Raw genomic sequence first — 14,115 nt, forward strand, 5'->3', positions numbered from 1 at the left:
TATAATAGATTTATGTACTTAAATTGTTATTATATTACAATTATAACTTAAAAGTTTTATGTATACTTATAAAAACATGTTTAAAAGAATCATCCAGGTAAAAAGTATTTATGTATTGCTCATATACAACGTAAGAGAAAAACAATTGATTCTTTTGTTCTAATTGTAAATGACTCAAATTATGTCAAAATATGAAATGTTAGGTGTTTATGTATGCAAATTGGTGTTACTAAAAGGTTAATATGTTTCTCAACTCGTTTCCGTAACTAGTTGTGATCTACTTTGCAAACTAAAATTAGTCGATGTCACTATTCATTATGGACTTTAGGTATATTATGTAATTAATTATATCAAATCAAAGTGTTAATTGAAACAATGGGGTTTGGTAACTTGTTAAGAAGATAAAAGTATGAATTTGAAATTTGTTAATGGGTAATAACCACCGAAATTTAGGATTTTGTATAGTTTACCCTGAAATGTAATCAGAGAAAGTGGCAGATTATATTTGAAAAAAAAAACACAATAACATGTGTTTCTTTGAAAAAGCATTTTTCCGCAAAGATATCCGCACATTAGATATTTGGGACAGTAAATTTATTTACTCTCTCCCAAAATATGCATATATTAGATTTACAGAGACGGTTCTAACTGCATCAATTAAAATATATTATAATACATATTTTCGGCGATTTTAACTGTATTTGACACCAACACACTTATCCTAAGTATGTTGATTAGATGGTAAAATAAAAAAATTAAATTGGAATCAATTACTCTTTCAATGACAATTTGATAAACAAACACTTAAAATGTTGATTAATCTGTAAAATATTGTATAATGTTAAAAACTGTAGCTCTTGTGTATTATTAAAAAAGATACTATTAACTATTTAAGTTAATTTAATTAATTAAAATTGTTCCTTTACAATTCCTATTATCTAATGAATTTGTACTATTTATTTTACTAGTTACTAAGTTACTAAAAGTAGCTTTCATTTAGAGTAAAAATTAGTAGTAGTACGTACTGGTTTTTAATTTAGAGGGTGTAAAAAATATAGGTTTTCCTTTATAATAATCAATGACAGAATAGAAAATTATACAAATAATTTGAAAAAATGTTGCGAAGATGAGATTGAGATGCAACGTTGGAGAGTGGGCCATCGAATGTCCAACGTGTGAAAGTGTATTGGTGGACCTCAGGTGTGGTTCCCTATAAAAGACAAACCAAACGATCCGAACAGTATCACTTCATTTTTTCCTTCATCCACATAAGCATCATGAAGTTATTTGTGGTAAGTAAATTATTTTCAACTTGTTAATCGAACAGTTAATAAAAATATTTAAAATTTCCAGGTGTTGCCTTCGCTATTAGCTTTCGTTTCTGTAGCGAACTGCGGTTTGCTAGGCGGAGGAGTGAGCACGGCACTTACACCACCGGCCGCCTCGTCCTCGTACGGTACCGGTTACGCTTCCGGTCCTGGACTCGGCAGCTTCGCCAGCGGTCCATCTGTCGACACTGTGCACTTCAGCGGTGGTCACTCTGGAGTCAACATTGGTCTTTCTGCCGGAATCTCCGGGGGTTCTTTGCACGATGACCATCACGGACCCGAATTTGGAGGCGCCATCGGCGGAGCCGGCTTAGGAGGAGGCATTGGTGGAATCGGAGGCGGCTTCGGCGGCGGAATTGGACACGGTGCTGGAATCGGCGGAGGAATCGGAGGTGGATTGGGACACGGCGCCGGAATCGGCGGCGGAATCGGAGGAGGATTCTCTGACTTGGGCGGTGCTGCCGGCGGTCTTGGCGGTGGTATTGGCGGCGGACTTGGCAGCGGTTTTGGCAGCGGTCTTGGCGGTGGTCTTGGCGGTGGTCTTGGCGGCGGTATCGGAGGTGGTATTGGCGGTGGCATCGGCGGTGGTATTGGCGGTGGTATCGGCGGTGTTGTTGGAGGTGGTCCAGTAGTAAACACTGGCGACATCGTCCACCGTCACAGACAACAAGTTACCATTCCAGTACCACAACCCTACCCAGTACCAGTAGACCGTCCTTACAACGTCCCAGTTCCAGTACCAAGACCAGTAGATGTACCAAGGCCATACAAAGTAGAAGTACCAACTCCAGTAAAAGTACTGGTCAAGAAACCATACCCAGTCCCTGTACCACGTCCAGTTCCAGTACACGTAAAGAAACCAGTCTACGTTAAAGTTCCAACCCCCGTACATGTAACTGTTAACAAACCATACCCAGTTGTTGTGCCTAAACCATACCCAGTATCCGTCCCAACTAAAGTCGAAGTCAAAGTACCAGTACCAGTCCAAGTACACAGCGACTCTCACGTAGGAATCAGTGCCGGCGTCGGCTCCATTGGAGGCGGTCTTGGCGGAGGTCTCGGCGGAGGTTTCGGTAGCGGATTCGGCGGCGGATTCGGCGGCGGACTCGGCGGCGGACTCGGTGGCGGATTCGGCGGTGGATTCGGCGGCGGCCACGGTGGCGCAATCGGTGGAGGTCTCATCGGCGGCGGTTCAGGTCTCCACGGAGGTCTTGCACTCGGCGGTTTGGGAGGTGGTTTCGGTGGCGGATACGCCAGCGGTCACGGCTCCTACATCAGCGGCGGCAGCCATGCCCATTTCGATGACCACCACCATCACCCATGGTAAAGTGCCAAGGTGCATCACAGTCATGACTTAATTTAATATCATTCTAGTCTTCATATTTCATGTCATTCTGTACTTGTTATTTGTTGTATAAGTAATAAAAATTTTATCAAATGTACAGTATGTTTTTTTGATTATTTCGAAATTAATGAAATCAGAAATTTTCTTATAAAATAATTTATTATCAGATTAGCTCATCGTTAGTGAAAGTGACATGTTTCTTATTAGTCCATACTAATATTTTCCGCGACGAATATGTAAATCACTTTCTACATAATATTGAATTTATTCAAAATAGAAAAAGCTGCATAAATATGTATAATATTACAAACAAAATTTCTTAGTCACATTTCATAAATTTATGTGACGTCACTAAATTATGGTAATTTATCTGGATTGTTTTATGACCTATTAGCATCTCTTAACTTATTAAATTAAGAACGTTACATCCGCAGAAGCAATTAAATGAAATTTCATGAATAATCGTCTTAAGACAGAGAAATTTCTTTCTAACACATTTTACTTTCACAAATCAAAAAAAAAATTAAACCAGTTCAACTAAGTTAAATTTAAATTGGACCACACCTATTTAAAACAGACCGTTGTCATTAAAGGAAACATGAGACATTTAACAATACATCAATAAATAATTAACAGAAATTAATTGTTCTAAGTCGTTATTACCTGGGATTAATTTTGAATATGTTTCGGGGGGTTGATTGCTCGGTATCTCCATAAACCAATAATTAACAAAATAACTAGACCGAAATATGTTATTATATCAAAACCTAATTACTATTTTCCATTAATCTGGAGAAGCCGGTTAAATTTATTATGGATTCATAAATTAAGTCGGATATAAATTGAGTCCGCTCGGGTATTTGCATTCATTTAAAGAAATTGTCGGCACAGTCCTGATTTGATTAGCGATGGAATTGGTGGAGAACTCAATTATACCTGATTTAGATTTGAGGGAAATGATTAGCTACAGCCTCAATATTATTATGTTTACCGGATTTCTTCGTCCTGAGAAAAGGTCCAAGTACGATATCGGGTATAAAGCATCTATTGTATTTTTTGTTGGACTATTCTTCATACTTTACATGTCTACGGAATTTGCCAATATTGTTGTAGTGTTCGGAGACGTTGAAGAAATGACACAAGCGTCGTTCTTGTTCCTGACGCATTTCGTCCAGTTCTTCAAATTTTTCAGCATCACTCAGTACAACGATTTACTTTGGGACATGATTCTCAGACTCAATATGAAGGCGTTCGAACCCCGAACATTGAATCAACGACAAATGCTGACGGAGAGAATATCCCTTTCCAAAAAAATAGCAAAGTGTTTCGTTTATCTGGGAATTGCAACGTGCGGACTTTGGGCGGTATTCCCGTTTGTGGACAGTGGCAAAACGGAGGTTGAATTGCCGTTAAGCGGTTGGTTTCCCTTCAGGACTGATTATAGTCCGGTATTCGAATTAATTTACTTGTACCAAGTGTGCGGATCCACGTTTAACGCGGTGATTAACATTAGTTTGGACACTCTAATTGCTATGTTAATATTTTTCGTATCTTGTCAATTGGAGATCTTGAATGACTCTTTGGCTAAAGCTAAAGAGATATGTGAAAGGAGAGTTAAGGAGAATAATGGAAGGAGAAACTTTAACGAGGAAATTGAAGTGTACCTTCGTGAATTGGTCAATCACCACAGATATATTCTTAAGTAAGTATATGATTTATTTTATATGTATAAATATTTTAATGAGTATATTATTAAGAAAGAATATATAAAAAGAATTAGTAATTATTAATTATGAAGGAGTATTAAATACGTACTTACACTGGTGGTCAAAAGTATGGAATAATTTTAAGAAATTGACTATTTTTGTGAATCTCGGTTTATTGAAAATTCTTATATATTTAGGTCTTAGAATTTTCGAAAAAAAAACAAATCGAATGTCAATACACGAATAAGACAGACATCGGTGAAAACTTGAAAAATTCTTGAATATAATATTTGTTTTTTTGTTTTTTAAGAATTTTTCATATTATTATATATTTAAAATACTTTTAATTAGATAAATTATTATATTTGATAGAATTTGAATATTAAAATGTCATATTTTAAGAGAATAATAAAAATAAAAATTATAAAATAAAAATATTTATTATTAAATTTTTCGTTTATATATAAAAAATTAGATGAAAAAATACTTGAAACTTCCAACAGAATTAGCCCAGATATAATTAAAAACTTGTATCTTGAATCGATGCAATTAATTAACCTAAAAATTCTCCTTGGAACTAATTGGAACTAATTTATTTTGTTAATAGCTTTGCAGACGATTTCACGAAAATATTCACCGGATGCATAATGGCCCAATTCGTGGTCAGCATGCTCATCATTTGTGTTACCCTATTTAAATTAACCCTGGTAAATTGTAATTTCGTATTTTTTTTCTGTTTACCTATGTTTAATTACATTTATTTTTTTGTTATAGGTTCCCGTTGCCAGCTTAGAATTTTTATCGATGATGATTTACCAAATTTGCATGTTGATGGAAGTATTTTTGTGGTGCTATTTCGGTAACGAAGTAATCATTAACGTAAGTATTTTCATTTCTGAACAGAAACGATGAATTACGTTTTTAAAAATTCAACAATGCATCCAATAAATCAAACACTAAATCACATTTATACATGTGCATAAGCCAATACGTAATTGTCCACGGAAATGTCTGATATGACATGACATAGGTCACATGATAATACATCCTGTTGGCGAAAACCTCAACTCCTGTTCACTGTTTGCATTCCGGAATGTGTCAGTATCATTATTACAACCAAACAGTTCCATAGTAATATTTCTTTTTTGTCGTTTTAATATATTTCATTAATTAATAAACGGATTTAGAATAAGATTCAAAGGAGTGAACAAACAAATTTGTCCACTGTTTCCTATTTGTGTCATTTATTGATTTGCAAGTAATCACGCAGCTTGAATAATTGAATCGGAACCAAACAAACAAAGAGATTGACTGTTTTCCTCATGCGAATACCTCCAGAAAAGCCCTCCATCAAACTGATAAAACCGTATAACAAAGGCATGATCCCGTATGTTGCAGAGCATGGAAATAACCACATCAGCATACACATGCGATTGGACGAATTTTCCGATGCAGTTCAGGCGCAATTTGCTATTCTTCATGACCCGTTCTCAGTTCAGTTTGAAACTGTACGCAGGAGGTTTCTTCGTGTTATCACTGCCGACGTTCCTGGGCGTAAGTTTTCCAATGTATGCAAGAACGTGAACTTTATACGGTGTTTTCCAGATACTAAAGTCTTCTTGGTCCTATTTCGCGGTGCTGAACCACATGCACAGCCAATAATAGGGTCGCATGCATAATTTCGCCGGATGAAAACGTATTGTCTCGCTTTGCAACTTCGTTTTCTGCAGGTGTTATGTAATGAAGAGAAATTTTAATGGCACCCTTGTGATTACGAGAGCACATTACTTTTTATCTTTAAATTTGTTTTTAAAACTATAATTATCACATAAAAGTTAAATGTGTTTAAATGTATAATAATCTTTGATTAAAATAATCATTTATTTTAAATACTAAATTTATACGGTTAAACATGGTGGCGGAACCATTATGGTTGGGAATGCATTTCTCGATCCAAAGTTAGTCCCTTGATTCAAGTGGAGGGTAAAATGAATTGTTTTCAATAGAGAGACATACGGGGAATCATATTACATACTTTTTTCCAGTACTGTACATAATAATTATGATTAATGCATATTATATAAACTTAATCGCTGAATAAACACTCCGAAACAGAAATTAGTTTCTGCTTTCAGAGAGCAGTTTCCCATTTCATTTCAATAATCATTTTCACATGGAAATGTTCGATTTAATCAGATTCAAAACAGTGTGCAATAGTTTTGTTTTATTCATAAATGGAAATCTGAACGTAAACAACTCGTGTCGTAATTGTGTCCGATCTTAGACAGATTAATAAAATTTCACAATACAAACCCAAATTTATTATTCTTTACGACTCGCTTCCAGATGTCGGAACTGTGCCCGGTTGGTTTCATCACATTATCGCCGTACGATCCTTACGGACGTAAATCTTGTAATATTCATGAGACACGGCGGTATCCTCTTTTTATTTGCTTTCAGATTCCTCAATCCTCCTGGTCTTATTTTCCACTGCTTTAACCATTTACGCAAAGCATCCGACTAAATAAAATATAAGTCGATGTTCATTTATTTACGGTTACGGGCCCAACCCAGAAGTGCACTCCAGTTTTTAGCTATTTTTTTTTTATTCAAATAATTTCGGAAATTTATTTTTTTTTTTTTTTAATGTGGGATTAAAAGGATCTGTACATTTAATTCTCTCTATTGTACAAAATTCAGTAAAATTCAAATGAATTATTTCAACATTTATTAACCGAATTATTATGAAAAATTTAATAACATGAAAGCCACCATTTAATTTTCCTTTTCCCGCATTTAATGTTAATCTTTTCCATACGGAACCGACAAAACAGAACAATTCGTCCTTGCCACAGATAATATCAATTCATCCCTTCCACACAAACACTTAGAAACGGCGTGGGATGCGGGGCAAAAACAAAACGGCGCATCGATTTATAAACATGCACATATAAAAAACAAGCGGGTCGCTTACTTACCTAGCAGGGCCTGGAAGAGGCGGCTCTTGAAGATCCTGATAACGCGCTCGATCGCCAGCCGCAGCTGTCTGTCCTGCGGCTTGATGAGCTTCGAGTGATAGTCCTCGAGAAGTTCCAGCGCCCGGTGGGCCTCTGCAAAAACAGATTTCGTTTTATTGCGGTCCTTTTCTTTGAAAATTCACAGGCGGATGAGCAGCTCCGTTGTTTTTCGCTCATAAACATCGGGCATTAACGCGTATTAAAATGTTTTTATTAATTCCCTAATTTTGCTTGTGCTGTTACATATTCAACGACCCAAATTGTTCCGTTTTCGAATTAATTTCACTGTTAGAACCCTTTTATTCATTACCGCCCGTTCACAAATTAACTAAAAAGAATTCCGGTGTATTTCAACCTTGCGAGTAATTTTTTATTGCTTCCTTACTCCACCGGTTCTCATATATTTGGGCAGTAAATGCGCGTGGAAAAGAAAAAAGAACATAAAATTCGTGTTGCGTTGGGAATATTCGGTTCATTTTGTTGTATGTATGTGGAGGTGTTTTTTCCTGCATACGTTATTGCGTGGGTGGCATAATTTACTTTGGAAATATTCCCCTTTCTGGTAACTCTATTGATTAACTATGTTTCTATACAATAATATCAGGTTCATGCACCGCCGTTTCGCACATGAGGCGTGCTGTTTCATTTTAATAACGGTGTTTAACTGCACCTTGAATATTAAATTTTAAACGGGGTGTTTTCTTACATTATATAAAAATATGAAATATACATTACTTATTTTCTTTATATTTCTTCAACTTAATTACTTAATTCTTGTAATTCTATTCCTTTTATTTAAATTCTTTAATTTTTTATATTATTTTAACTCTTTATTACATTTTATTTTTTTTTTTTAATTTTTTATGTATGTTCTTTAAATTCGAAAAAATATATTTTGAAAATTCCCTAAATTTTGAAATTTTGTTTTATTACTACTTTATCTAATTTCTGAAATATATTTATGTGCATTAATGAGTAATTCTCAAAATTCTAAATTTGGAAAATTCCTTAAAATTTATGATTTTTACTACACAATATTAAATTCCTTAAATTTTTGTTTATATTGTTTTAATACTTCTAATGTTCTAATTTTTGGAATATTTCTAGATTAATAAAATTGAGTAAAGCAATTAGATTGTTTAAATTGATTAACTTGATATTTATATTCCTTCAGTTATTCAGTTATTATTTGAATTAAGAATTTTAATAAAATATTCCATATTTTTTCTAGACCAAACTAATTTTTTAATTAAAAAAAAAAAATAAAACTTTTGAATATAATGATCATGTGATTAATGAAACGATTTGCAGGAAATAAGATTTGTCCAGATTTGCAACAGATTGGGGGAAACATTAAGTAACATTTGTAACATGCATACTTTTTTCCATCACAGTATATAATTTGTTAATTAAAAATTTTTAAATACTTTGTTAAGTATTGTATATTTATGATTCCTTCACTTCCCAAGATTACGCTGATATAAAAATTAATAATATATTACCATTGAAGAGATTTTTAATCTATAGATTGTCTTATTTCCTCCGATTCTATATAAATTCTTTAATTTTTATAGTATTTTAATTCTTTATTCTTATTTCGTTGTAAAAATCCTCTGACTTATATATATTGAAATCTCAAAATTTCTTGAAATTTTGGGTTCTTACTTCTCAATATTAAATTCTTCTTAAATATTCATTTAGTTTTTTTTTTAATTCTTCATATTTTAAATAATCTAATTTTTGAAATAATTTAAATAATTTAATATTTTTAGAGTAACAAAATTGATTAAACTAATTATATTCCTTAAATTGATTAAGTTACTCTATATTTGTGATTCTTTCAGCTCCCAATATTCCTTTCATATAACAATATATTACGACTAAAGAGTTTTACTTATGTGGTAGTTTATGAGAGAAAAGTTCTTTTTCAATTATGTTTTTAAATCTTCTCGTTTTAATTATCTCGTTTCAGAAATAATATATTTAAAAATATAATATATAAATTGGTAAACTTAAGATTATGATTTTTACTACTCAATATTAAATTCTTTAAATTTGTGTTTATGTTGTTTTGATACTGTTTATTTTAAATTTTATAATTTATTGAAATATGTTTATATACATTAAATTAGTTCTGACTATTTTTTTTATTCTTTAATATTTTTAGATTTATAAAATTAATTAAAGCAATTACATTCTTTAAATTCATTAACTTACTGTATATTTATGATTCCTTCAGTTACCAAGATTACTCCGATATAAAAGTTAATAATATATTACCATTGAAGAGATGAATTTATGATGTAGTGTAATGAGATAAAAGATTTTTAATCTATATATTGTCTTATTTCCTCTGATTCTATATAAATTTTTTAATTTTTATAATATTTTAATTCTTTATTCTTATTACGTTGTAAAAATCCCCAGATTTATATATTTTAAATTCTCAAAAATTCTTAAAATTTTGATTTCTTACTCCTCAATATTAAATTCTTCTTAAATATTCATTTAGTTTTTTTAGTTCTCTTATTTTAAATAATATAATATTTGAAATAATTTAAATAATTTAATATTTTTAGAGTAATAAAATTGATTAAACTAATTATATTCCTTAAATTGATTAAGTTACTCTATATTTGTGATTCTTTCAGATCCCAATATTCCTTTCATATAACGACTAAAAAGTTTTATTTATGTGGTAGTGTATGAGTGAAAAATTCTTAAAATTCTAGAAAGATCTTTTTCAATTATGTTTTTAAATCTTTTCGTTTTAATCTCGTTTCAGAAATATTTAAAAATGTAATATGTAAATTGGTTTTAATTTTTTAATTATTTCCTGTTAATTCATAATATTTTAAGATTAATAAAATTTACTAAATTAATTATATTCCTCAGTAAAATATAATTATAAGTAACTGTATCTTTTTGATTCCTTCAGGTCCCAAGATTCCTTTCATATGAAATTTAAAAATATATTACTACTGAAGAGTTTTATTTATGTGATAGTGTAATGAGGGAAAACTGTGTACCGGATGCAATTCAACCTTAATACAGCGTCGCGACGTAATATCGGTCCATTTACAAAGAAACTTCATAACCTGGCGGAGCAGTAACCGCACATACATAGCATTATAAAATGTTTTATGCCCCCGTTATTATGCGACAAATACGTAACGTAAAATCCTTGATGCATCCCGCTATCTAGCCAGGAATGCGCCGCAATAATCCAGACACTGATATTTTACTTAATAACTTACCTGTGCGACTGGATAAGTCGCACATGCAAACAATTTAATTGCGTTTCGGTCTGGAAACTCTCCCCCGTATGATTTATGATTTCGTTCATTTTTGCGTAATTAAAACAACAAACCGATATTCCGCATAACTAACCGCCTTTGAAAATTTGAGAAATATGCATGTGATTCTTTCGACTTTGCATCTTTTCAATTTGACTGCACACAATTTCGCGAACGAAAAAAAGCCATTGTGTTCGTTTACGGGGTGCGCATACAAAGACTGTTTTATCTAACGCGAAGTCTTTATGGTGTTTGCAAAGTTGGAAAGAATTTCCGCTATCAATAAGCATTTCATTCGCGCGATGCGCATGAAATTTTAAATTAGTACCGGTTTCGAAAAGGAAGAAGTTATAAGCGAGTTCGGTTAGATCTTGGTACATATGATGAATAAATAACGAGGTCGTTCAGGTTTAAAGCTCACATTCGGATTATGTACATTTGTAATTTATTGTGCGGTAAAAATACGGGGTTTTGTTGTATAAATTTTACATTTTTTTTTCCTTTAAACACTAATTCTCTTTGAATATTCAACACAGTTAAAAGGTATAAAATTTTAGTTTTAAATATAGAAATTATTGAAAACTACTATCTTGAAGTAGAACATCTCAGCATAATTAGATTTTTTTCTGGTTATCCGTTTTTTATGTCATCAACGTTAATGCAATTTTACATGGCTAATAATAATAAAAAACCTTACTCACATTTTTAACATATTTTAAGTTAAAAATTTAATGACATGATGAATAATTACAGTACAAGTTTGAAATTTATACCTCTAATTAAATCTAAAATATTTTATATTTTATTTATAATTAGCCGGAACAAACAGACAGACGGAGAGACAAAAATTGTAAAAAATGTTATTTTGGTGTATGTACCGTATTTATATTCATATGCATGTAGTATAAAACGTTATTTCAATATTACAAACAGGCACTCCAATTTTATTTATATATATAGATAATTACACTCTATTCTTTCTACAATTATCCATTTATCACTTAAATCAAAATAATTTCTACTTAAATTAAATTCTACAATTGTCCATTTTGTACCTAAATCAAAATAATTTCTACTTAATTTAAATCTTAAATAAAATCAATTGACATTGTAATTGGTAATATAAATAGTATAAATAAAAATTCAATATAATTCAATAAATTATATATACAGTGGTGGATTAAAGTAGGGAAATTTTTAGAAATTCGCTAGTTGTGTTTACCGTCCGATATATTATGTTTTTTATCGGATATGTTTTTTGACTTTGTGGGACGACGAGAGACACGATATCATTTTAAATACCAAATTCCTACGTCTAAACATGATGGCGGAAGCATTATGGTGAGGGAATGCTTTTCTGGATACAAAGTTGAACTTTTGATTCAAATGGAGGGTAAAATGGATCGTTTTCAATACGAGGACATACTCCATTTGCCGAGGAAGAGACATGCTACTTCATTTACATCACAAAATATTGAAATACTTGAATTATGAATTTTAATAAAATATTCCATATTTTTTCCAGACCAAACTAATTTTTTATTAAAAAAAATTAAAACTTTTGAATATAATAATCATTGTGATTAATGAAACGATTTGCAGGAAATTTGATTTGCAATAGATTGGGGAAAACATTAAGTAACATTTGTAACATGTAGATATATAGCCCATAGTTTTTTCCACCACTGTATATAATTTGTTAATTAAAATTTTTTAAATACTTTGTTCAGTACCCTTTGTACATTGTAGACGAAACTAATTTTTTTATTAAAAGAAATTAAAACTTTTGAATATAGTTATTATTGTGATTAATGAAACGATTTACAGGATATTGGATTTGCAACAGATTGGGGAAAACATTAAGTAACATTTGTAACATGTAAATATATAGCCCATACTTTCATCACTGCATATAATTTATTAATTAAAAATTTTTTAATACTTTGTTCAGTACCCTTTGTTCATTGTAGACCAAACTAATATTTTATTAAAAAAAAATTAAAACTTTTGAATATAATAATCATTGTGATTAATGAAACGATTTGCAGGAAATTTGATTTGCAACAGATTGGGGAAAACATTAAGTAACATTTGTAACATGTAAATATATAGCCCACACTTTTTTCAACTACCGTATATAATGTGTTAATTAAAATGTTTTAAATATGTACTGTTCAGTACCCTTTATTCATTGTAACCCCCTGCAAGCAGCGAGTCATAGGTTCAAGGTATCGCCAATTGTCGTGTGAAATTAAATTCTGTGATCCTTTAATTATTAACTACAATTCATTTAAATTTATGTTTTTTTGTGTTTTAATCGAGTCGCTCCATAAGTTTTCAATTGTATTTAACGTTGCCAATCGCCAAACTCAACAGAATCTTATAACCAAATTTAAACAAATTTGGACCCATACATCGAGTCACTGAAATGCGTAGAATTCTTGTAACTGGTATATTATCGTTGGAGTAACGTTATATCTCTCATGATATCTCTGTAATCGTCCTATACCAGGCCAAGAAAAGGAACCCCAAATTGTACCGTTTTCTCCACCGCATTTCAAAGGTTGTGTAGTATATTATTATTACATAAAAATTTAAGTTTTATTTTATAAACCGTTTCAAAATGTTGCCCAAACAGAATTATATGTCGTCTATCACTGTGTACATAGAGCAAATAAATATACATCTTTAAAGAAATGTATTATTAAATTTAGTTCCCTTAGAAACGAGTTTCACTAAATTACAATTCCAGATAAATGATTTAGAAACATTTTATGACATTCTGTTTACAATTGCAAATTCCTTTCTTCTTTGAGCGCATTTATTTGTTATTTTATTGTTTTGATGTTTTGTTTTATGTATCATACGGGAAACAATTTATTATAACATTCACAAACATTTTTCTTACAATTCTAAAGAAACTATGCATTTCTATACATTTCCTGACGCTCTCAAATGTGTGGAAACTCACCTGAACTTACAGATACAGATGTAAACAATTTCATTGCATATCAGACCCAAAAGTTTGTTACGTTATACGGGCACGCTTTCCAAACTCTTCAAACCCTTCTCTACTGTAAAAAGCTTCCCGGATATCCGGGACTAGTGTGTTTAATGAGCTCGGATTTTTTTTTTGCAACTGCACTGCTTTCGAAATCCTTTGAAACTTTTTGTCAGGATTAAATGCAATAATCCGGATTTATGTAAAACAGCTTTAGAAATTAATTCGCGCAGACGATTTTAATTATGTATCTGTTATGTTACTGTTAAGTTAATTATTATAATTGGGCGGGGGCAATAAAAACAAGTCGATGAAATGTTGAAATGCGATCCTAATATACTGGAAATTGATGTGGAAACGTGGTTTAGCTGAATAAATACGTTAGTTGATTTGAATCTGCCAAGATTGACGTTTCTGTCGGA

The 14,115-nt window shown here is 31.6% G+C and overlaps 3 protein-coding genes across 3 annotated transcripts in view; 2 read left to right on the top strand and 1 right to left on the bottom strand.

Moving 5' to 3' along the window:
- Window positions 1-1,167: 1,167 nt before the first annotated feature.
- Window positions 1,168-2,770, top strand: LOC109600003 (uncharacterized). The gene is made up of 2 exons (XM_020016060.2): window positions 1,168-1,292; window positions 1,354-2,770. Exons 1-2 carry the CDS (start codon window positions 1,278-1,280, stop codon window positions 2,653-2,655), a joined length of 1,317 nt encoding a protein of 438 aa, XP_019871619.1. The 5' UTR covers window positions 1,168-1,277; the 3' UTR covers window positions 2,656-2,770.
- Window positions 2,771-3,581: 811 nt separating this feature from the next.
- LOC109599984 (odorant receptor 46a-like) lies at window positions 3,582-6,041 on the top strand. The gene is made up of 5 exons (XM_020016040.1): window positions 3,582-4,375; window positions 4,987-5,086; window positions 5,154-5,258; window positions 5,778-5,933; window positions 5,985-6,041. The coding sequence occupies exons 1-5, from the start codon at window positions 3,582-3,584 to the stop codon at window positions 6,039-6,041; spliced, it is 1,212 nt and encodes a 403-aa protein (XP_019871599.1).
- Window positions 6,042-7,349: 1,308 nt separating this feature from the next.
- LOC109600005 (disks large 1 tumor suppressor protein-like) overlaps window positions 7,350-14,115 on the bottom strand; it is a 29,615-nt gene continuing 22,849 nt past the window's right edge. Inside the window, exon 2 of the mRNA XM_020016062.2 lies at window positions 7,350-7,489. Within this exon, the coding sequence (XP_019871621.1) occupies window positions 7,350-7,489 (140 nt within the window). The remainder of the gene's footprint in view (window positions 7,490-14,115) is intronic.

The sequence above is a fragment of the Aethina tumida genome, chromosome 3, assembly GCF_024364675.1.
Source record: "Aethina tumida isolate Nest 87 chromosome 3, icAetTumi1.1, whole genome shotgun sequence".
Taxonomy (NCBI): Eukaryota; Metazoa; Arthropoda; class Insecta; order Coleoptera; family Nitidulidae; genus Aethina; species Aethina tumida.